Below are 21,898 nucleotides of genomic sequence, written 5' to 3' on the forward strand. Positions count from 1 at the left end.
ACCAGGAGAACATGATTTCTTCTTCTTATTATTATTTATTTATTTATTTATTTATTTTTGAGACAGAGTCTCGCTCTGTTGCCCAGGCTGGAGTGCAGTGGCCTGATCTCGGCTCACTGCAACCTCTGCCTCCTGAGTTCAAGTGATTCTCCTGCCTCAGCCTCCCAAGTAGCTGGGATTACAGGCACGTGCCACCATGCCTGGCTAGTTTTTGTATTTTTAGTAACGACTGGGTTTCACTATGTCGGCCATGCTGGTCTCAAACTCCTGACCTCAAGTGATCTGCCTGCCTTGGCCTCCCAAAGTGCTGGGATTACAGGCATGAGCCACTGGGCCAGGCCAGATTTCTCATATTAGAAAGTCGGACAGTGTGGTGAGGAGGAACTCAGGACTAGGGACAAGAGTAGGATAGATACAGTAGACATTTATATTGCCAACTTTTACCAAGTTCTGAAAGCCATTGATATAATTCCTGCAGGCTCATATCCCACAATTTTGCCCAATAAAATATTCCATATGCTGTTAGTTTATCCCTAACAGCAGACATTCATTTTATAAGAAGGTGGTCTATATGTGCCATAATCATTAATTAATTTTCAAAGTTGCTTATGAAAGAGATGGAGATGTTTGTCTTGGCTCCCACTAAGGAAAAGGAGATATATTTCTCCACATCCAGTTTGCTTGGATCCTGGTTGGTGAAGATGTACCAGGCCATGCAACTAAAATGGTTCCATGGCAAGGATGGTGCTTGATGCCAGTTGTTCATTTACAGGTAGCTTTTGAAAATGGCTGCCTCTCATTTCACCGGGCTCACAGCTGTTGCTGATGTAATTAAAGATCTAGACACTCAGATAGCTGTAAGTAAGTTTGAGGCTACTGTGAGCAGAACTTGGTGAATGTGCTTCTGATCGTGATGACACCCAAGCTGATGTCCACAGAGTCAACCTCATGACTCTAAGATTCAGGAGTCTCAGCTGCTCCAGACTAGGGTCTCTGCATGTACTTAGATTGCTAACACTCAGAGAAAAATTGCTCTTGATAAAGAGGAGTTTACTTTTAACAACTGCTAAAAGTTATGTTTATTGGGCATAGCCCTGACGTAGACTTAAATTAAGCATGTTTGAAATGCCAGAATGAACTAGTCTGTATTCTTAAGCTTTGTGACTGATTTTTTTAAAGGATGTGATTGTGCTATGACTTATTTGAATTTAACATTATTTGATACTTTAAAAATAATGCATGTAGTACTTAACTAAGTATTTTTACAAAGTTCTCAAAAATGTCTTGCTTATTCTAGTTTATTTATTTATTTATTTATTTATTTATTATTATTATTTGAGATGGAGTTTCATCAACCTCTGCATCCCAAGTTCAAGCAATTCTTTTGCCTTAGCCTCCCAAGTAGCTGGGATTACAGGCGTGTGTCACCATGCCCAGCTAATTTTGTGTTTTTAGTAGAGTTGGGGTTTCTCCGTGTTGGTCAGGCTGGTCTCAAACTCCTGACCTCAGGTGATCCACCCACCTCGGCCTCCCAAAGTGCTGGGATTACAGGCATGAGCCACTGTGCCCAGCCTCTAGTTTATTTTTATTTCATTTTATTTTTAGATAGTGTCTCACTCTGTCACCTAGGCTGGAATGCAGTAGTGGTGTGATCATGGCTTATTGCAGCCTCAACTTCTTGGGCTCAGGCAATCCTCCTGCCTTAGCCTCCTGAGTAGCTAGGACCACATGCTACCATGTCCAGCTAAGTGTTTTTTGTGTTTTTTTTTTTTTTTTTGTGGGGCAGTGGGGGCGAGTCTCACTCTGTTGCCCAGGCTGGAGTACAGTGGCGTGATCTCGGCTCACTGCAAGCTCTGTGTCCCGTGTTCAAGTGATTCTCCTGCCTCAGTCTCCCCAGTAGCTGGGAGGGATTATAGGCATGTGCCACCACGCCTAGCCAATTTTTTTGTATTTTCAGTAGAGATGGGGTTTCACCATGTTGGTCAGGCTCCTCTCGAACTCCTGACCTCAGGTGATCTACCCGCCTTGGCCTCCCAAAGTGCTGGGATTACAGACCTGAGCCACCACACCCAGCCCCAGCTAAATTTTTACAGAGATAGGGCTTCCCCATGTTCCCCAGGCTGGTCTTGAACTCCTGTCTCAAGTGGTCCTTCCACTTCAGGCACCCAACATGCTGGGATTACAGACATGAGCTACTGCACCCAGCCCTAGTTTATTTTTGTACATAAGATTCTTCATTTCATTTACTTGCTTTCTTGTTTAAATTTTGTGGACTATTTCACTTAACATTTGGAAATGAGGTGGTCTCTAAATATCAGGTGAGAGTAATAAACATTCTTCATTCCCTCAATTTTTAACTTGTGGGTATTAAATGGTCACCATTCCATATATACTGAAGAACCCTCAAAGTCTAACAGACCTCATTTTACTTACTTTTTTTTTTTTTTTTTTTTTTTTTTGGTAGAGACTAGGTCTCGCTATGTTGCCCAAGCTGGTCTTGAACTACTGGGCTCAAGTGATCCTACCACCTGGGCCTCCCCAAGTGCTGGGATTACAGTTGTGAGCCATTGCACCAGGCCTCTTTTTACTCTCAAGATTCATCCTTTATTACAGGTTCTTCTAGAGCTAATTCTTGTGCTTTTCTTCTCCAGTTAATTGGCCTTGGTCCTCACAGCTCCAAAAAGAAACAGGATCTTGATAAGCTCTATGAGCTGAAGTCCAAAGCTCGGCAGATTATGAACCAGTTTGGCCCCTCAGCCCTAATCAACCTCTCCAATTTCTCATCCATAAAACCGGAACCAGCCAGCACCCCTCCACAAGGCTCCATGGCCAATAGTACTACAGTGGTAAAGATACCAGGCACTCCTGGGACAGGAGGTCGTCTTAGCCCTGAAAACAATCAGGTATCATCCTCTTACACTTTCTTCTCTGTAGCCACCTCTTACCTATTATTTCAATCTGTAATACTTTAAGAGATGTCCATCTCAGATGCTGCTTTTTCCTCTTAGCCGAAAAGGTCTTTTCCCTCTTTTGGATTTCTAAATTTTTTTGTTTGTTTTAATATAAGTAGAGAGTTTATTTGGGCCAAATTTGAGGACTCCCAACTCAGGAGACACAGATTCAAGTTGTCCTGAATATATACTCCTCTGGGAACATTCTTTAGCAAATTATCATGTACAATGTTTATTAATTACTGTATTGTATGTGGTTGTGTGTATGCGTATATACATCCATTCATCCATCTGTACACACTAACACAATACCTTGCCTATGAAAGGTGTTTTTTTCCTTTCATTTTGATAAGTGCTTTATATACATGTTAACCATGTAGTTGTTAAATAAAATAATAAATTGATTCATTATTCCTATGATAAAAGTACTCTTCTAGTCATTCCATCTTCTAGTTCATCCAATTGCTGCCATTATTAGTTTTCTGCAGTGATTCTAAAATCTGCTCCATTCTTTCTACCCATAATTCTGATTCTGCCCTCCAGAGCCACAAGAAATAAGTATAATCCCTTTGACTTGTTTTTTGTAGGCTGTGTAGAATGGATGAGTTGGCCCAGTATTTCAAGGGAATGAGTGGAGGGACTTGCAAAGATTAATAAGAGCGGGTTGGGCCCAGGATATCAACCTATGTTGAATATGGAGTCCGTTGTAGAAGACAGAATTTAAAATTGTATAGGTAGGGCAGAACATAGTGGACCTGTACTAGTCAGTTTCCATTGGAACTTTTAGGCAATATACAATCTTTGCAGATATTTAATAAAGGAGTAAAAGTAACATAATAAAAATAGTGTGTCCTATAGAGGATTAACTTGGCAGTAAGGGGACAGGATGGGTAGAAAAGGGGGTTAGACTGGGTGGATGACCAATTCTAAGATTTTTGCAATAAATCAAGACATGTAGTGAAGGCTCGAATTAGGTGATAATGATAGAATGAAGAAGAATGGATAGATATGAGACATCATTAACAAATATTTATTCATTTTTTTTTTTTAGAGAAACGGTTTTGCTCCGTTGCCTGGGCTAGAGTGCAATGGTATAATCATAGCTCACTGTAGCCTCAAATTTCTGGGTTCGGCCGGGCATGGTGGCTGAAGCCTGTAATCCCAGCACTTTGGGAGGCTGAGGTGGGTGGATCACGAGGTCAGATCAAGACCATCCTGGCTAACACGGTGAAACCCCGTCTCTACTAAAAATACAAAAACATTAGCCAGGCGTGGTGGCGGGCGCCTGTAGTCCCAGCTACTCGGGAGGCTGAGGCAGGAGAATGGCGTGAACCCAGGAGGTGGAGTTTGCAGTGAGCAGAGATTGCGCCACTGCACTCCAGCCTGGGCGACAGAGTGAGACTCTGTCGCAAAAAAAAAATTATTTTCTTGGGTGTGTGCGGTAGCTCACGCCTGTAATCCCAGCACTTTGGGAGGCCAAGGCAGGCGATAACCCAAGGTCAAGAGTTCGAGACCAGCCTGGCCAATATGCTGAAACCCATCTCTACTAAAATTACAAAAATCAGCCTGGCATGGTGGTGCACGCCTGTAGTCCCAGCTACTCAGGAGGCTGAGGCAAAAGAATCACCTGAACCCAGGAGGCAGAGGTTGCAGTGAGCCGAGATTACACCACTGCACTCCAGCCTGGGTGACAGAACGAGATTCCGTCTCAAGAAAAAAAAAAAATTTTTTTTTCTTTTTTCCTTATTTCAAAAGTTATATGTGTTCATCACAGAAACTTCAGAAATACACAAAGAATAAATAGCCCATAATTCTAATGCCACCACCCTAAAATAGCCATGGTTAGCATTTTAGTGTATGTCTTTTCGTGTTTTTCTTTTTTTCCTCTGTCTGTCTCTCTCTCTCTTTTTTTTTTTTGAGACAGAGTCTCGCTCTGTCACCCAGGATGGAGTGCAATGGCATAATCTTGGCTCACTGCAACCTCCTCCTCCCAATTCAAGCTATTCTCCTGCCTCAGCCTCCCTAATAGTTGGGATTATAGGCACCCACCACCACGCCCAGCTGATTTTTGTATTTTTAGTAGAGACGGGGTTTCGCCATGTTGGTCAGGCTGGTCTCAAACTCCTGACCTCAGGTTATCCACCCGCCTCAGCCTCCCAAAGTGTTAGGATTACAGGCATGAGCCACCGTACTCGGCTTTTTTTTTTTTTTTTTTTTTTTTTCAGTGGAATTTTACTAGAAGGTTTAGAGCAGGAAAGAAAGGAAAGTACACTTGGAAGAGACTCAAATGGGCACTGAGGAGTTCAAGTGCCTAACTTTTTCTTTTTTCTTAATTTATTTTTTATATATTTTTTAGATTTTTTTTTTTTTTGAGATGGAGTCTCACTCTGTTGCCCAGGCTGGAGTGCAGTGGTGCGATCTCGTCTCACTGCAAGCTCTGCCTCCCGGGTTCACGCCATTCTCCTGCCTCAGCCTCCCAAGTAGCTGGGACTACAGGCGCCCACCACCACGCCTGGCTAATTTTTTTTTTGCATTTTTAGTAGAGACAGGGTTTCACCATGTTAGCCAGGATGGTCTCAATCTTCTCACCTCGTGATCCGCTCACCTCGGTCTCCCAAAGTACTGGGATTACAGGCGTGAGCCACTGCACCCAGCCATTTTGTAGATGTTTTTTTAAAATAGAGATGCAGTCTTGCCATGTTGCCCAGGCTGGTCTTTGAACTCCTGGGCTCAGGTAGTCCTCCCACCTCGGCCTTCCAAAGTGGTGGGATTACAGGCGTGAGCCACTGTGCCAGGCCCTTTTTTTTGTTTGTTTTTTTAAGACATGAGGTCTTCCTGGGTTCCCCAGGCTGGAGTGTAGTGGCACAATCATAGCTCACTGCAGTCTCTAACTCCTGGCCTCAAGTGATCCTCCTGCCTCAGCCTCCTGAGTAGCTGGGACTACAGGCACAGATCACTGTGCCTGGCTTTCTTTTGATTACTTTTTAATGGCATACGTATGTAACATGACATTTCCTTTATGAAGGCTGCCCTCAGGGAGCTTTTAGCCTATTAAGTCAGAAACAGGGAAGTATATAAATATGCACAATGATAAAGGGTACACAGGATACAGTAGAGGCCAAAGGAGGAAGTAAGTGGTTACCTTTACTGGGATGGGCTAGGAAAAGCATCAGAAAGAGGCACCATGAGCTAAGCAAGAAGGAAGAAGAGAGGAAGAGCATGTACAGCACTTTGGGAGGCTGAGGTGGAAGAATCACTTGAGGCCAGGAGTTCAAGAGCAGGCTGCACAACATAGCAAGATCCTGTCTCTCAAAAAAAAAAAAAAAAATTAGCCAGGTATGGTGGCACGTGCCTATGGTCCCAGCTAGCTGGGAAGCTTAGGTGGGAGAGCTTGGCAGTCAAGGCTGCAGTGAGCCATGATCATGCCACTGCACTCCAGTGGGCAATAGAGCAAGACCCTGTCTCAAAAACAAAACAAAACAAAAAAACAAACTTGTCTAAAGGCAAGGGGCACGGTACAATTTGTGGTGGTCAGAGAATTGCAAATTTCTTCATGTGGAGAGGCACAGTGAGAAAAAGACATGAGGCTGAAATATACTGCCTGACAGCTGGATGCTGGCCTGTCTTCAAACTGCTCTTTCCACCTTTCCCTAAGTTACTTCTGTCTTGAGAGTGTAGTCTTACAGCAGCATAGTCAGGTAGGCCAGACTGTGAACTCATTGGAAAGTGGAAACTAAAACCAACAATTTGACAGCCTTTCTTCATTACAGGGTAATGATTTGTTTCATTTCCTTAATACCTGGTTGAAAAGTCTTCTTCCAATTAACTTTAGGTATTGACCAAGAAGAAATTACAGGACTTAGTAAGAGAAGTGGATCCTAATGAGCAGTTGGATGAAGATGTGGAGGAGGTAAGGTGGGGTTGGGTACCCCAGAAACTGGTCCCTGAGAACCGGTATAGCATAGTGGTTAAGAGCACAAACAGGCCAGATGCAGTGGTTCATGCCTTTTGAGAGACCAAAGCAGGAGGATTGCTGGAGCCCAGAGGTTCAAGACCAGCCTAGGCCATATAATGAGACCTTGTCTCTGCAAAAAATTAAAAAATTAGCTGAGTGCCGGGTGTGGTGGCTCACTCCTGTAATCCCAGCACTTTGGGAGGCTGAGGTGGGCGGATCACAAGGTCAGGAGATCAAGACCATCCTGGCTAACACAGTGAAACCCCGTCTCTACTAAAAATACAAAAAACAAAATTAACCGGGCGTGGTGGCGGGCGCCTGTAGTCCCAGCTACTCGGGAGGCTGAGGCAGGAAAATGATGTGAACCCGGGAGGCGGAGTGCAGTGAGCCGAGACCATGCCACTGCACTCCAGCCTAGGCGACAGAGCAAGACTCCGTCTCAAAAAAAAAAAAAAAAGAAAAAAAATTAGCTGAGCGTGGTGGTGTGTACCTGTAGTTCCAGCTACTAGGGAGGTTGAAGTGTTCTTAAACCCAGAAGGCCGAGGTTGCAGTAAGCCAAGATTGTACCACTGCAATAAATAAATAAAATAAGAGCACAGACAAATCTGAATTTGCTTTATACCCAATAACTGCTGCTACTTTTGCCTGTTAAAAAAGGCATAGTCTGTTGCTCATAGGCAATCACTTTCAACAATTTTAGCTGTTTCTGTAACATTCTTCTATATTTCTAAGTAATATACTTAAAAAGATACTCTTTGACCCATTAATTTTATAATATTCTTTTTTTTTTGAGACGGAGTTTCGCTGTTGATGCCCAGGCTGGAGTGCAATGGCGCGATCTTGGCTCACCGCAACCTCCGCCTCCTGGGTTCAAGCGATTCTCCTGCCTCAGCCTCCCGAGTAGCTGGGATTACAGGCATGCGCCACCACACCTGGCTAATTTTTGTATTTTTAGTAGCGACGGGGTTTCTCCATGTCAGTCAGGCTGGTCTCGAACTCCTGACCTTAGGTGATCCACCTGCCTCGGCCTCCCAAAGTGCTGGGATTACAGGTGTGAGTCACCGTGCCTGGCCAATTTTATAAGATTCTGTTGATTCCCTATTATGGTAGATGAGAATTTTTTACACTACTCACTTGTGTGCCATATAACTTTTATTTATTTATTTATTTATTTATTTTGAGACAGTCTTGCTCTGTTGCCCAGGCTGGAGTATAGTGGCAGGATCTCAGCTTACCGCAACCTCTGCCTCCCCGGGGTTCAAGTGATTCTCCTGCCTCAGCCTCCCAAGTAGCTGGGATTACAGGCATGTGCCACCACACCTGGCTAATTTTTGTATTTTTAGTAGAGATGGGGTTTTGCCATGTTTGCCAGGCTGGTCTCGGACTCCTGACCTCAGGCGATTCACCCACCTCGGCCTCCCAAAGTGCTGGGATTACAGGCATGAGCTATCACGCCTGCTGGCTCATATAACTTTCCTTACTGTTTTTTTTTTTTTTTTTTTTGAGACAGAATCTTGCTCAGCCGCCCAGGCTGGAGTACAGTGGTGGAATATTGGCTCACTGCAAACTCCATCTCCGAGGTTCAAGTGATTCTTCCACCTCAGCCTCGCGAGTAGCTGGGATTACAGGTGCATGCCACCATACCTGACTAATTTCGTATTTTTAGTAGTAACAAAGTTTTACCATGTTGGCCAGGCTGGTCTCAAACTTCTGACCTCAAGTGATCCGTCCACCTCGGCCTCCCAAAGTGCTGGGATTATAGGTCTGAGCCACTATGCCCGACCCTGGCTATTCATTCTTAAAGAATCACTCACTGAAAAGCTGATTTGAAGTATAATTGATGGATTTGGCCCAGTAATATATAGGTAAATGTTTAACAACTAGCTCTTTGGAGAAAAATGCCCGATTTGCAGTGCTTTATTATTTCTGTGGTGTAACTATTTCTACCAACATGACATCACTAAATACAAACTTGGGAAAAGAGGTACACAGTTGGCTTTTATGAGCTGGTCTCGGTTCACTCTAGCAGATCACAAGACTTTACTTCAGAGTAATTTGTCCACAAGTCAGCCTTCCTAATGGAAGATTCCCTAAATGTCAGTATCTGTAAGTCTTTTCTCTGGAATCATTCAATATCTCCAGAGAAAATTCCAGTCTCCTATCTTGAGGATTTATCCCTTAGCTTCTCTTTTTTTTTTTTTTTTTTTTTTTTTGAGATGGAGTCTCGCTCTGTTGACCAGGCTGGAGTGCAGCGGCATGATCTTGGCTCACTGCAACCTCCGCCTCCCAGGTTCAAGTGATTCTCCTGCATCAGCCTCCTGAGAAGCTGGGACTACAGGCACACGCCACCACACCTGGCTAATTTTTGTAATTTTAGTAGAGACGGGGTTTCACCATATTGGTCAAGCTGGTCTCGAACTCCTGACCTCAGGTCATCCACCCACTTCGGCCTCCCAAAGTGCTGGGATTACAGGCATGAGCCACTGCACCTGGCAATATGTTTTTTTAACTGTTATTTTAATGGGATTAGGGAGGGACAGGAGGTTATTTTTAGAGTTGATCTGCTGTTTAATCAGAAATCTTTCTCTAAGATGGTGTCCATTTGTTTCCCACAATAAAGATGACAATGAGTTAATGGTCCACCAGAACAAGGAATTTTGTAACTATGGTTGTAATTTTAGTTTGTTTTTGTTTGTCAGCAGAAGCTGCCATGGGGACTATATTGACTGATAAAAATCTCAGTTTTTTCATGTGTGTGCATATATATTTATTTATTTATTTATTTATTTTTGAGACAAGGTGTCTGTCACCCAGGCTGGAGTGCCGTGCCATGATCACAGCTCACTGCAGTCTCGACTAACTGGACTCAAGCAGGCCTCCCACTTCAGCCTCCCAAGTAGCTGGGACTACAAGTGCATGCCACCAAGCCCAGCTAATTTCTGTATTTTTTGTAGAGACAGGGTTTTGCCATCCATGTTGCCCAGGCTAGTCTTGAACTCCAGAGCTCAATCAAACCATCTGCCTCGGCCTCCCGAAGTGCTGGGATTATAGGAGTGAGCCACTGCTCCTGGCCTCGTAGATTTTTGTCTTCAGAATTCTCATCCTTCTCTTCACACAGTCCAATAATAATTGATAGTGATGTGGAAAGAACTCAAGATTTAGACTCAGAACCCTTGAGGTGGCATCCTGGTTCCTCTGCTTGCTTGCTTTTTTTTTTTTTTTTTTGTCTCGCCCTGTCACCCAGGCTGGAGTGCAGTGGTTCAGTCTCGGCTCACTGCAACCTCTGCTGCCCGGGCTTAAGCGATTCTCCTGCCTCAACCTCCAGAGTAGCTGGGATTACAGATGCCTGCCACCATGCCCAGCTAATTTTGTATTTTTAGTAGAGACAGGGTTTTACCATGTTGGTCAGGCTGGTCTCAAATTCCTGACTTCAGTTGGTCCACCTGCCTTGGCCTTCCAAAGTGCTGGGATTATAGGCATGAGCCACTGTGCCCAGCCCTTAGAGACTGGGTTTCACCATGTTGGTCAGGCTGGTCTCAAACTCCTGACCTCAAATGATCTGCCCACCTCAGCCTCCCAAAGTTCTGGGATTACAGGTGTGAGCCACCATGCCTGGCCTCTATTTATTTGTTATTTTTTTTTAATTATTGTTTTTTTGTTTTGAGACAGAGTCTCGCTCTGTCGCCAGGCTGGAGTACAGTGGCACGATCTCGGCTCACTGCAACCTCCGCCTCCCAGGTTCAAGTAATTCTCCTGCCCCAGCCTCCCAAGTAGCTGGGACTACAGGCACGTTCCACCACGCCCAGCTAATTTTTGTATTTTTAGTAGAGACAGGGTTTCACCATGTTGGCCAGGATGGTCTCAATCTCTTGACCTTGTGATTCGCCTGCCTCAGCCTCCAAAAGTGCTGGGATTACAGGCGTGAGCCACCACGCCCGGCCTATTTATTTTTAAATACAGATGGGGCTGTTGCAATATTGTTGGGCTGGTCTCGAACTTCTGACCTCAAGTGATCCTCCCAACTCGGCTTCCCAAAGTGCTGAGATTACAGGCATGAGCCATTGTACCTGGCCTTCTGCTTTCTACTTACATGGCCATGAACAAATTAGTCTCTCTGAGTCTGTGAAATCCTCTATGGAATGAATAAAATCGATGTCCCATTTTCTTCACAGGATTATTGTAAGGACTAAGTGAGATAATGGAAACAAAAGTGCTTTTAAGATACTGTGAGTGAGGAATTGAAATGATTCACTTTTATTTTCCCACTAATAAATAAAGATATGGAGGGTAGGGATTGGGATAGTTGATCACTGCTGGGTAGAAAGTATATGCTCAGAAAGGTGTGAGTTGCACTCAACCTGGGTAACATTTCTTTAGTCCTTCTCATTCCTCTTCCCCACCTTAGCCCAAATGCTGATTCCAGCCTTCTACTAGAATGCCTGACTAAATATGCAATCCAAGCTGAAAGCAGTTGTCCCAGCAACAGGAGCCTACCCTGCCAATGTCGTGCTGACTCTTCCCACTTTACCTTCCCCAGATGCTGCTGCAGATTGCTGATGATTTTATCGAGAGTGTGGTGACAGCAGCCTGTCAGCTTGCGCGGCATCGCAAGTCCAGCACCCTGGAGGTGAAAGATGTCCAGCTGCATTTAGGTATGTGGTCTTGTTTCTCCCTGAAGTATATATTCAACTGCTTCTTCAGGACTGCCAGGGAAAGTGTAGTCAGAGGAACCTTCATGCCAGAACCAGACTTTTGGGCAGTGGGATTTATGTATTAATTCAATAACAGCACCAAATAGAAAAGAGAAATCCATCTGTGGTAGGGAGAATGAGCTCAGGCATGGGTTTGAAACCAGATTCTGCCACTTTCCAGTTGTATCAGCCTATTTTTCCTACCTAGTATCTCTTAGAGTCTGTTTCCTCATTTGTAAAGTGAGGATCATAATATCCTCCTTACAGAATAATTGTGAGAATTATAGACCATGTCTGTAAAGTGACTGGCACAGGGCCTGCACAAAGTAGGATCTAGTAAATGTAGGTACTGTTATGTCTTCACCATTCAAATAAAACTGTTCCTCAGTGTTCCCTTAGAGTTTTAGCCTATTTATGCATTTTTTCCCAAGTTTATAATCGTAATATACATACAATTTTATAGTCTCCTTTTCTACTTAACAGACACTAAATTTGAGTTTGAGTTTTTCTGGGAGATATTCAGCTAACAGTGATGACCATAATCACTTGGAAATGAATAAGCAGCCCTCTGCATTGGATACAATGTGATTAAAAGAAAGAGATCAGTCTATAACTATGTGTTATATATATGTATATATATGTATATATTTATGTGTGTATATATATTTATATATAATTTATATATATATTTATATATATATTTGTATATACTTTATGTATAATACTTTATATATATAAATACATATATATATTTTTTGATCGAGTCTCACTGTCACCCAGGTTAGAGTGCAGTGATGCCATCTCGGCAACCTCTACCTCCTGGGTTCAAGCGATTCTCCTGCCTCAGCCTCCTAAGTAGCTGGGACTACAGGCCTGCACCACCACACCTGGCTAATTTTTGTATTTTCAGTAGAGATGGGGTTTCATCATGTTGGTCAGCCTGGTCTTGTACTCCTGGCCTCTGTTGATCCACCTGCCTTGGCCTCTCAAAGTGCTGGGATTACAGTCATGAGCCACCATGCCCAGCCCAGTCTATAACTATAGAGACAGGCCAAATGAATGAGATTCAGTGCAGATCAGCCCATGACTAATTATTGAAAGACTTTCTTCACAGTGTCAAGAAGCTGTTGCCTTGGGGAGGCATTGGTAGTCTAGGTAAAGTAAATAACACACTTCAGGTAATGTTGCTGGTATCTAGAGAAAAGGACAGATATTTTGGTTATCCACTAATGTGTAGCAGACCACCCCAAAAACAGTGGTTTAGCACAATAACAGTTGTTGATTTGATTCATGAATCTGGGGGTTGACTGGGCTCAGCTAGTTTTACTAAGTCAGGCAGTGGCTGGGCCTGAGATTGTCTTGAAGGAAGGCATACTAGTTTCCTAGGCCTACCTTAACAAAATACCATAAACTTGGCAGCTTAAAACAACAAAAAATTTTCTCTCACAGTTCTGCAGGCCAGAAACCTGAAATCTAAGTGTCAGCAGGGTCATGCTTCCTCTGCTGCTCCTAGGGAAGTATCTATTCTTGCCTCCTTCTAGCCTCTGGTGGTGGCTGGCAATCCTTGGTGTTCTGTGGCTTGTAGCTACAGAAATCCAGGCTTTGCCACGGTCTTTACGTGGCTTTTTCCCTCTGTGTCTCTGTCTCTGTGTCTCTTCTTTTCTTCTCATAGGACACCAGTCATATTGGATTAAGGGCTAACCCTACTCCAGTATGATCTCATTTTAACCAATTTCATCTGCAACATCCCTATTTCCAAATAGGATCATATTCTGGAGGTACTTAAGGTTAAGACCGCAACATATCTTTTTTAGGGACACATTTAAATAACTCATAACGGAAGGCTTCATATCTTCCGTGTCTGATGCCTGGTCTAAGAACACTGAAAAAGCTGGGATTCTGCAGGCGTCTCCCTCCGTCCCTCCCAACCCTCCCATTCCGCTTCACATTCCCCAATCCTACCCTTCCCATCTTCCCCACCCACCGTCTCTCTATGTGGTCTCATCGTTAGCAGTCCCAGGATAGCTAGACTTCTTATGCGGCAGCTAAGCAGCTAAAGGCTCCCAGAACTAACATCCCATGAGCACCTGGCAGAAAACTTCATGGCCTTTTCTAACACAGTCTTCAGCATCACTCCTGGTGAATTCTATTCTTTGAGGCAGTCAGAAACCTGTCCAGGTTTAGGGGGAGGGAACACAGACTCCACCTCTTTTTTTTTTTTTTTTTTTTTTTGAGACAGTCTCACTCTGTCACCCAGGCTGGAGTGCAGTGGCGCAATCTTGGCTCACTGTAACCTCCGCCTCCCAGGTTCAAGGGATTCTTCTGCCTCAGCCTCCTGAGTAGCTGGGACTACAGGCACACGCCACCATGCCCAGCTAATTTTTGTATTTTCAGTAGAGATGGGGTTTCACCATATTGGCCAGGCTGGTCTCAAACTCCTGACCGCCTGATCCTCCCCGCTCAACCTCCCTAAGTGCTGAGATTACAGGTGTGAGCCACCACACCCGGCTGACTCCACCTCTTGATAGCAGGAGGGTAAAGGAATTTATAAACATGTTTTACAACCACCACTAGTGGCCTGGCATGGTGGCTCACACCTGTAACTCCAGCATTTTGGGAAGCTGAGGCAGGAGGATCGCTTCAGCCCAGGAGTTCGAGACTAGCCTGGTTAACACAGTGAGACCTCACTGTGTTACAAAAGATTTAAAAGATTTAAAAAAGATTTAAAAAATTAGCCAGGCATGGTGGAGTGCACCTGTAGTCCCAGCTACTCAGGAAGCTAAGACAGGAGGATCACTTGAGCCCGGGAGGTCAAGACTGCAGTGAGCTATCATGCCACTGCACTCTAGCCTGAGTGACAGAGTAAGACCCTGTCTCTAAATAAATAAATAAGTAAATACATACATAATTAAAAAACAAATCGGCCAGGCGTGGTGGCTCACGCCTGTAATCCGAGCACTTTGTGAGGCCGAGGCGGGTGGATCATGAGTTCAAGACCAGCCTGGCCAAGATGGTGAAACCCTGTCTCTACTAGAAATACAAAAATTACCTGGGTGTGGTGGCGGGTACCTGTAATCCTAGCTACTCGGGAGTCTGAGGCAGGAGAATCACTTGAACCTGGTGGGGTGGAGGTCGCAGTGAGCCAAGATCTTGCCACTACATGCCAGCCTGGGTGACAGAGACTCCGTCCCAAAAAAATAATAATAATAATAATCCCCCACAACACAAATTCATAGAGACAGAAAGTAGAATAAGTAGAATGGTGATTACCAGGGGCTAAGGGGAAGGGGGTACAGGGAGTTGTTTAATGGATATAGAGTTTCAGTTTGGGAAGATGGATATCCTCAATTTGGGAGTTCTGGAGATGGATGATGCTGATGGTTGCATAACAAATGTGAATTGGGGCCAGACACGGTGGCTCAAGCCTGTAATCCCAGCACTTTGGGAGGCCAAGGTGGGCGGGTCACCTGAGGTCAGGTGTTCGAGACCAGCCTGGCCAACACGGTGAAACCCCATCTCTACCAAAAATACAAAAATTAGCTGGGCGTGGTGGTGCACGCCTGTAGTCCCAGCTACTCCAGAGGCTGAGGCACGAAAATCACTTGAATCCAGGAGGCAGAGGTTGCAGTGAGCCAAGATCACACCACTGCACTCCAGCCTGGGCAACAGAGCAGTAGCCCATCTCAGAAAAAAAAAAGTTAAAGTTAAATGAGATAATTTACATAGAATGCTTTGCACAATGTTGCTTTGACCATGCATTTACTACATTTCATTCACTAAATGATTGTTGTTGCTATTATATTAAGATTATATAGGCCGGGAGTGGTGGCTCACGCCTGTAATCCCAGCACTTTGGGAGGCCGAGGCGGGCATTTCCCTTGAGGTCAGGAGTTCGAGACCAGCCTGATCAACGTGGAGAAACCCTGCCTCTACTAAAAATACAAAATTAGCCAGGCGTGGTGGCATGTGCCTGTAATCCCAGCTACTCGGGAGGCTGAGGCAGGAGAATCGCTTGAACCCAGGAGGCGGAGGTTGCAGTGAGCCGAGATCACGCCATTGCACTCCAGCCTGGGCAACAAGAGCAAAACTCAGTCTCAAAAAATAAATAAATAAAAAAGATTATATAAGATATATGTATACACACGTAATGCATATAGGTATACATAGTTACATAAATAGACACACATACATGTATGTATTCACGTGTGGTAGCTACTGTCTTTATTATTTATTTATTTTTGAGACGGAATTTCACTCTTTTTGCCCAGGCTGGAATGCAAGGGTGTGACCTCGGCTCACTGCAACCTCTGCCTTCCAGGTTCAAGTGATTCTCCTGCCTCAGCCTTCGGAGTAACTGGGATTACATAGGCGCCCTCCACCACGCCTGGCTAATTTTTTGTCTTTTATTTATTTATTTATTTACTTTGAGACAGAGTCTCAATCTGTCTCCCAGACTGGAGTGCAGTGGCACAATCTCCGCTCACTGCAACCTCTGCCTCCCGGGTTCAAGCGATTCTCCTGCTTCAGCCTCCTGATTAGCTGGGACCACAGGCACACGCCACCACGCCCGGCTAAGTTTTTGTATTTTTAGTCGAGACGGGTTTTCACTGTGTTGCCCAGGCTAGTCTCCAACTCCTGAGCTCAGGCAATCTGCCTACCTTGGCCTCCCAAAGTGCTGGGATTGCAGCCGTGAGCCACCACACCCGGCCTGCTCTCTTTCTTTAAAGTGACTTTGCACACTTCATCTACTTTTTGTTGACTGTAAAGTTCAATTCCTAGAGAATAACCTTTGTCTGCAACCTCCACCACCTGAGTTCAAGGGATTCTTTTTTTTCTGAGATGGAGCCTTGTTCTATCGCCCACGCTGGAGTGCAGTGGCGCGATCTTGGCTCACTGCAAGCTCCGCCTCCCAGGTTCACGCCATTCTCCTGCCTCAGCCTTCTGAGTAGCTGGGACTACAGGCGCCCGCCACCACGCCCGGCTATTTTTTTTTTTTTTTTTTTTTTTGTATTTTTAGTAGAGACCGGGTTTCACTGTGTTAGCCAGGATGGTCTCGATCTCCTGACTTTGTGATCCACCAGCCTTGGTCTCCCAAAGTGCTCGGATTACAGGCATGAGCCATCGCGCCTGGCTGTTCAAGGGATTCTTGTGCCTTGTAGCTGGGATTATAGGCACTCACCATCACTCTTGGCTAATTTTTGTATTTTTAGTAGATAGGAGGTTTCACCATGTTGTCCAGGCTGATCTTGAACTCCTGGCCTCAAGTGATCCATCCGCCTCAGCCTCCCAAAGTGGTGGGATTACAGGTGTGAATCATCGTGCCTGGCCCTTTTTGTTTTCTTTTGAGGCAGGATCTTCCTCTGTCACCCAGGCTGCAGTGCAGTGGTGTGATTATGGCTCACTGCATCTTCTACCTCCTGGGCTCAAGTGATCCTCCTGCCTTAGACTCCCAAGTAGTTGGGACTACAGGTGCACACCACCACATACAGCTAAAAAAAAAAGTTTTCTTTTTGAGGTGGAGTCTCGCTCTGTCACCTAGGCTAGAGTGCAGTGGTGCCGTCTCAGCTCACTGCAACCTCTGCCTCCCAGGTTCAAGTGATTCTCCTGCCTCAGCCTCCCAAGTAGCTGGGATTATAGGCACCTGCCACCATGCCTGACTAATTTTTTGTATTTTTAGTAGACACCAGGTTTCGCCATGTTGGCCAGACTGGTCTTGAGCTCCTGACTTCAGGTGATCCGCCCACTTTGGCCTCCCGAAGTGCTGGGATTACAGGCATGACCCACCACTCCCCGCCCAGCTAATATTTTTATTTCCAGTAACAATGCAGTCTCACTATTATGCCTACACTGGTCTTGAACTCCTGGGCTCAAGCAGTCCTCCCGTCTTGGCCTCCCAAAGTGCTGAGATTACAGGAATGAGCCACCACATCTGGCCAGTGTAGTGTCACTTTCAAATACTAATAACATAAATTGTTAGTGGAAGGTTTCAGACATTCTGTTTTCAAAGAAATATTGGGCCAGGTGTTGTGGCTTATGCCTGTGGTTTGCTAAAAGTGACGTACACCTTTATACGTGAGTTTAGGGGGCCATGCCCCATGCCAGTTACTGTCAAAGAGGAATAAACAAAGTCCCTGTCCTCTGGGAACTTCTTGTGATAATCTTATAAGGAAGATAATATCCAGGGGCACCAGGTCATGGAACTGTGGTGTGGACATACCTCTCTCTATATCCATACCTATATGTTTATCCTAGGCTTTGGGCTGAATACTTCACATGCATTATGTCATTGAATGACCCAACCACCCTGTCAGTGGTTATTACTGTTGTTACGGCTACATAAAAAATGAAGAAACTGGGAGCCAGCGTCATACAGCTGCTCAGTGAAGCAGCAGACCTCAGCTTTGGCTCTTAATTCCAGAATGCTTGAAGTGCTTTCATGTCCCTTAAGTGTGAGAGGGGTTACTTTGAGCCTTAGGATTAAGACAACTAAAGAAATAAATGATATTTATTTTCTGTGAATTGGATAAGCTGCATGGAAACCTTAGGGCTCAGGATTCACAGCTTTGACTAAATTACCTCTTTTTCTTTGCAAGAAGCTTGAATTTTGTCCTTTAGAAACCTTGGAGGAAGCCAGGCATGGTGACTGATGCCTGTAATACCAACCCTTCGGGAGGCTGATGCAGGAGGATGTGCTTGAGCCCAAAAGTTCAACATAACAAGACCCCCTCTCTACAAAAAATAGAAATATACAGCCAGGCGCAGTAGCTCACGCCTGTAATCCCAGCACTTCAGGAGGCTGAGGCAGGCAGATCACCTGAGGTCAGGAGGTTGAGACCAGCCTGGCTAACATGGTGAAACCCCGTTTCTACTAAAAATACAAAAAATTAGCTGGGGCCAGGTGCGATGTCTCACGCCTGTAATCCTAGAACTTTGGGAGTTCAAGGTGGGTGGATCACGAGGTCAGGAGTTCAAGACCAGCCTGACCGAGATGGTGAAACCCCATCTCTACTAAAAATACAAAAATTATCCAGATGCGGTGGCAGATGCCTGGAATCCCAGCTACTCGGGAGTCTGAGGCAGGAGAATCGCTTGAACCCAGGTGGCAGAGGTTTCAGTGAGCCGAGATCGTGCCACTGCACTCCAACCTGGGCAACAGAGTGAGACTCCATCTCCAAAAAATAAAAAAGCCAGGCATGGTGGCACACACCTGTAATCCCAGCTACTCAGGAGGCTGAGGCAGGAGAATTGCTTGAACCTGGCAAATGAGCCTGTGGCGTATTCAGTGTTGAAGCCTGGGAGATTGCAGTGAGTCGAGATTGCGCCGTTGCACTCCAGCCTGGGCAACAAGAGCAAAACTCTGTCTTAAAGAAATATAAGAAATAAGAAATATTAGCTGGCCATGGTGGCATGCGCCTGTAGTCCCAGCTACTTGGGAGGCCAGGATGGGAATATCGCTTGTGCTGGGGTAGTCAAGGCTGTAGTGAGCCAAGATTGTGCCACTGCACCCCACTCTGGGTGACATAGTGGGAAGACCCTGTCTCCAAAAAAAAAGAAAAAACCTTGGAGAAGCCATGTCCATTTTCCCTATTTGTAATAGAATCCCTTTGTGGAGTTAGTAGCCAGATGCCCACATTCATCCTCCCTGATCCAAGGGGGTCACATTGCACTCCTGGTACTGCCTTCTTGGTACGTTTATCTCTGTGCTGGCTTCTTCCTTGCAGAGCGCCAGTGGAACATGTGGATCCCAGGATTTGGCTCTGAAGAAATCCGACCCTACAAAAAAGCTTGCACCACAGAAGCTCACAAACAGGTGAGGAAATGCCAGAGCCCTGGGGACAGCCAGGGCTGATTCCTTGAGTTACGTCTCAGAGTGGATACACACAGCTACCTTCTAGGGGGTCTCGCTTCCTCCACACAGCAAACTTCACTCTCTGGATCAAGGGTCAGAGAGGGCAAGAGGCAGCAGCGGTCTCCGGGAGATCAGTAAGATATTCACATGGTGCTGTGCTGTTCCCACATGTGGTCTGTTTTTTCTCGTAACTCTGTTGAGTGTCACTTAAAGCTGTTGATTCTGGGTTCTTCTAATATGGATGCAGCTCGCCCCACCATACCTCCTTAATGAAATCTTCCTTCATTGTTGCTGATTGCAACACCATATATGGTCCAATGAAGAGAGGGCAGGTTAAAGAAAGCAAAAATGTGCTGTACTTGTTCTGAGAGGTAGTATCCAGGCTGCCGTGCTGGACATTCTGGCCTGTGTCCTGGTTTTACCTTTGAACAAGGTTCCCTCTGAACAAGGAACCTAGGAGTCAGTGTGAGAATACTACTTCTGCTGTGGAGCAAGTCATCCCCATCTTTGGTCAGTCCAACAAAAGTGTTGGCCTCCCTCTGACAAGGCTGTTATCCTTTCTGTCTTAACTTAAGTGGCTACTCTGATTTGAAACGTGAGCTTTTTCCAAGCTTAGCAGGCACAACTGGGCAGTCCTGGTTGAGTGCCCCTGCTTCGCCATAGCCTGGTATCTCTGGAGCAGGTGTTTGTAGAGCTCACGAAGCAAGCCCTAAAGGGAAGCCACCAGTTTCCTGAATGGAAAGATTGCACTGTTCAGAAGAGAGTCCCTCCAAACAATGGACTGTCACTTTGTGCTCCCAAGTTAACCATTTTCAGCCCTATTTATTTAGTCAACAAATGCCATAATATTGGTATTTGGTCAAAAAGAATGAACAAAGTAGGTTGTTAATTTGACTAGTAGCTAGTAATAGTAAAAGAATTCAGATCATGAAACCTGTGATCTGAGTGTTTCCATGATGGACTGTGGTAGAAGTTGTTAGTCTTCAGTTTCCCTTCAATGCAGGTCATGAGATGTGAAATGTCAGCTCCCTTTGTGTGTGGCAACACTTTGAAATTGAGGCCCCTTCCCTATTGTGTCCATCATCGGAGAAAAGATTGGGGTCAGGGGACCCCAGAAAACACATGCTTGGCCAGGCGCAGTGGCTCATGCCTGTAATCCTAGCACTTTGGGAGGCCGAGCCTGGTGGATCACTTGAGGTTAGGAGTTTGACACCAGCCTGGCCAATGTGGTGAAACCCTGTCTCTACTAAAAGTACAAAAATTAGCCAGGCGTGGTGGCACATGCCTGTAATCCCAGCTACTGGGGAGGCTGAGGCAGGAGAATCACTTGAACTTGGGAGGCAGAGGTTGCAGTGAGCCGAAATCATGCCACTGCACTCCAGCCTGGGCAACAGAGCGAGATTCCATCTCAAAAAAAAAAAGAAAGAAAGAAAGAAAACACATGCTTTGCCAGCTTATTCTCTAAGTTACCAAAACTCAAGAGCTGTCACTTTCTCCTGCTTTTAACTTTTTTGCCATTCTGCTAGCCTAGAGCAGTTTGGTGGATGAAATGGGTCCACTAGCCCATCTAAACATCTCTTGGGGCCTTGCAGACTGCTCTCTGGTTAAAAGGAATCTACTGAGATGCCTTGTGACTGCAGGTCTCTGAGGGCTGCGGCCTACAGTGTAGACCATGAGGCCTGCTAGCCACACAGAATGTTCCAGAAAGCTCCTGACTCCAGCTGCTGCTGTATAACTGCTTATTTGTCTCTCCTTTCAGAGAATGGCATTGATCCGGAAAACAACCAAGAAATAACACACGGAAAGGTCAGGGAATGGACAGCAATGTATTTGGAGATACTTGAGCTGAGAACTCAGCCATCTCATCCTTGGATTTTTTTTTTTAATGCTTTACAGAGAAGCATATATTTTTTATTAACAGTGCAGCAATATCTATAATGACCGAGAGGATCTGCCAAAAGAATAAAGCCTCCTACCCCAACTTCCGGTCCCTTTTCCCTGCCATCTCAAAGAGGAGCAATGTATCTTCCAGAGAAGATTTTATTTGTGGTTTATTATATAAGTGACTGAATATGGGATAAAGCATTATGGTCTTTTTGGGTAAGACAGTATTAGCAGGATTTGTAAAGGGTTTTGTTTCCTTCTCCCTTCCCCTTTTCCCTGTACTTTGTAATGTCAGTGTTTATATGAATATGACTTTCATTTGCTTTTCCAGAATAAAGAAGTTATTAATCGAAAGACAGGGTACCTTTGAAATCCCAGAGGGAGTCAGGACAAGCAAGCCTGGATTGTAGCTCTCTAGTCAGCAGGTGGCAGCATCGTTATTCATTCTGGTGTTTGAGAAAAACTCAGGGATTTTCCATCATTTTACCCCAAGGGAGGCCATAACATCAGCAGGAGTTTGGGTCCAGCTTCTCGGCCATAAGAATCGAGTAGGGTGACCTTCTCTCAC

General features: G+C 45.1%; 1 protein-coding gene across 3 annotated transcripts in view; it reads left to right on the forward strand.

The window, feature by feature from the left end:
* The window catches only part of TAF12 (TATA-box binding protein associated factor 12), a 45,162-nt gene extending 23,478 nt beyond the window's left edge, over positions 1 to 21,684 (forward strand). For all 3 annotated transcript variants that reach the window (XM_063701106.1, XM_055389552.2, XM_055389551.2), the window contains exons 2-6: positions 2,652 to 2,903; positions 6,784 to 6,861; positions 11,444 to 11,558; positions 19,319 to 19,407; positions 21,206 to 21,684. In XM_063701106.1, the coding sequence (XP_063557176.1) occupies positions 2,652 to 2,903; positions 6,784 to 6,861; positions 11,444 to 11,558; positions 19,319 to 19,407; positions 21,206 to 21,241 (570 nt within the window). In that variant the 3' untranslated portion in view covers positions 21,242 to 21,684. The remainder of the gene's footprint in view (positions 1 to 2,651; positions 2,904 to 6,783; positions 6,862 to 11,443; positions 11,559 to 19,318; positions 19,408 to 21,205) is intronic.
* The last annotated feature ends 214 nt before the right edge of the window (positions 21,685 to 21,898 follow it).

This window comes from Gorilla gorilla, chromosome 1, assembly GCF_029281585.2.
Source record: "Gorilla gorilla gorilla isolate KB3781 chromosome 1, NHGRI_mGorGor1-v2.1_pri, whole genome shotgun sequence".
NCBI lineage: Eukaryota > Metazoa > Chordata > Mammalia > Primates > Hominidae > Gorilla > Gorilla gorilla.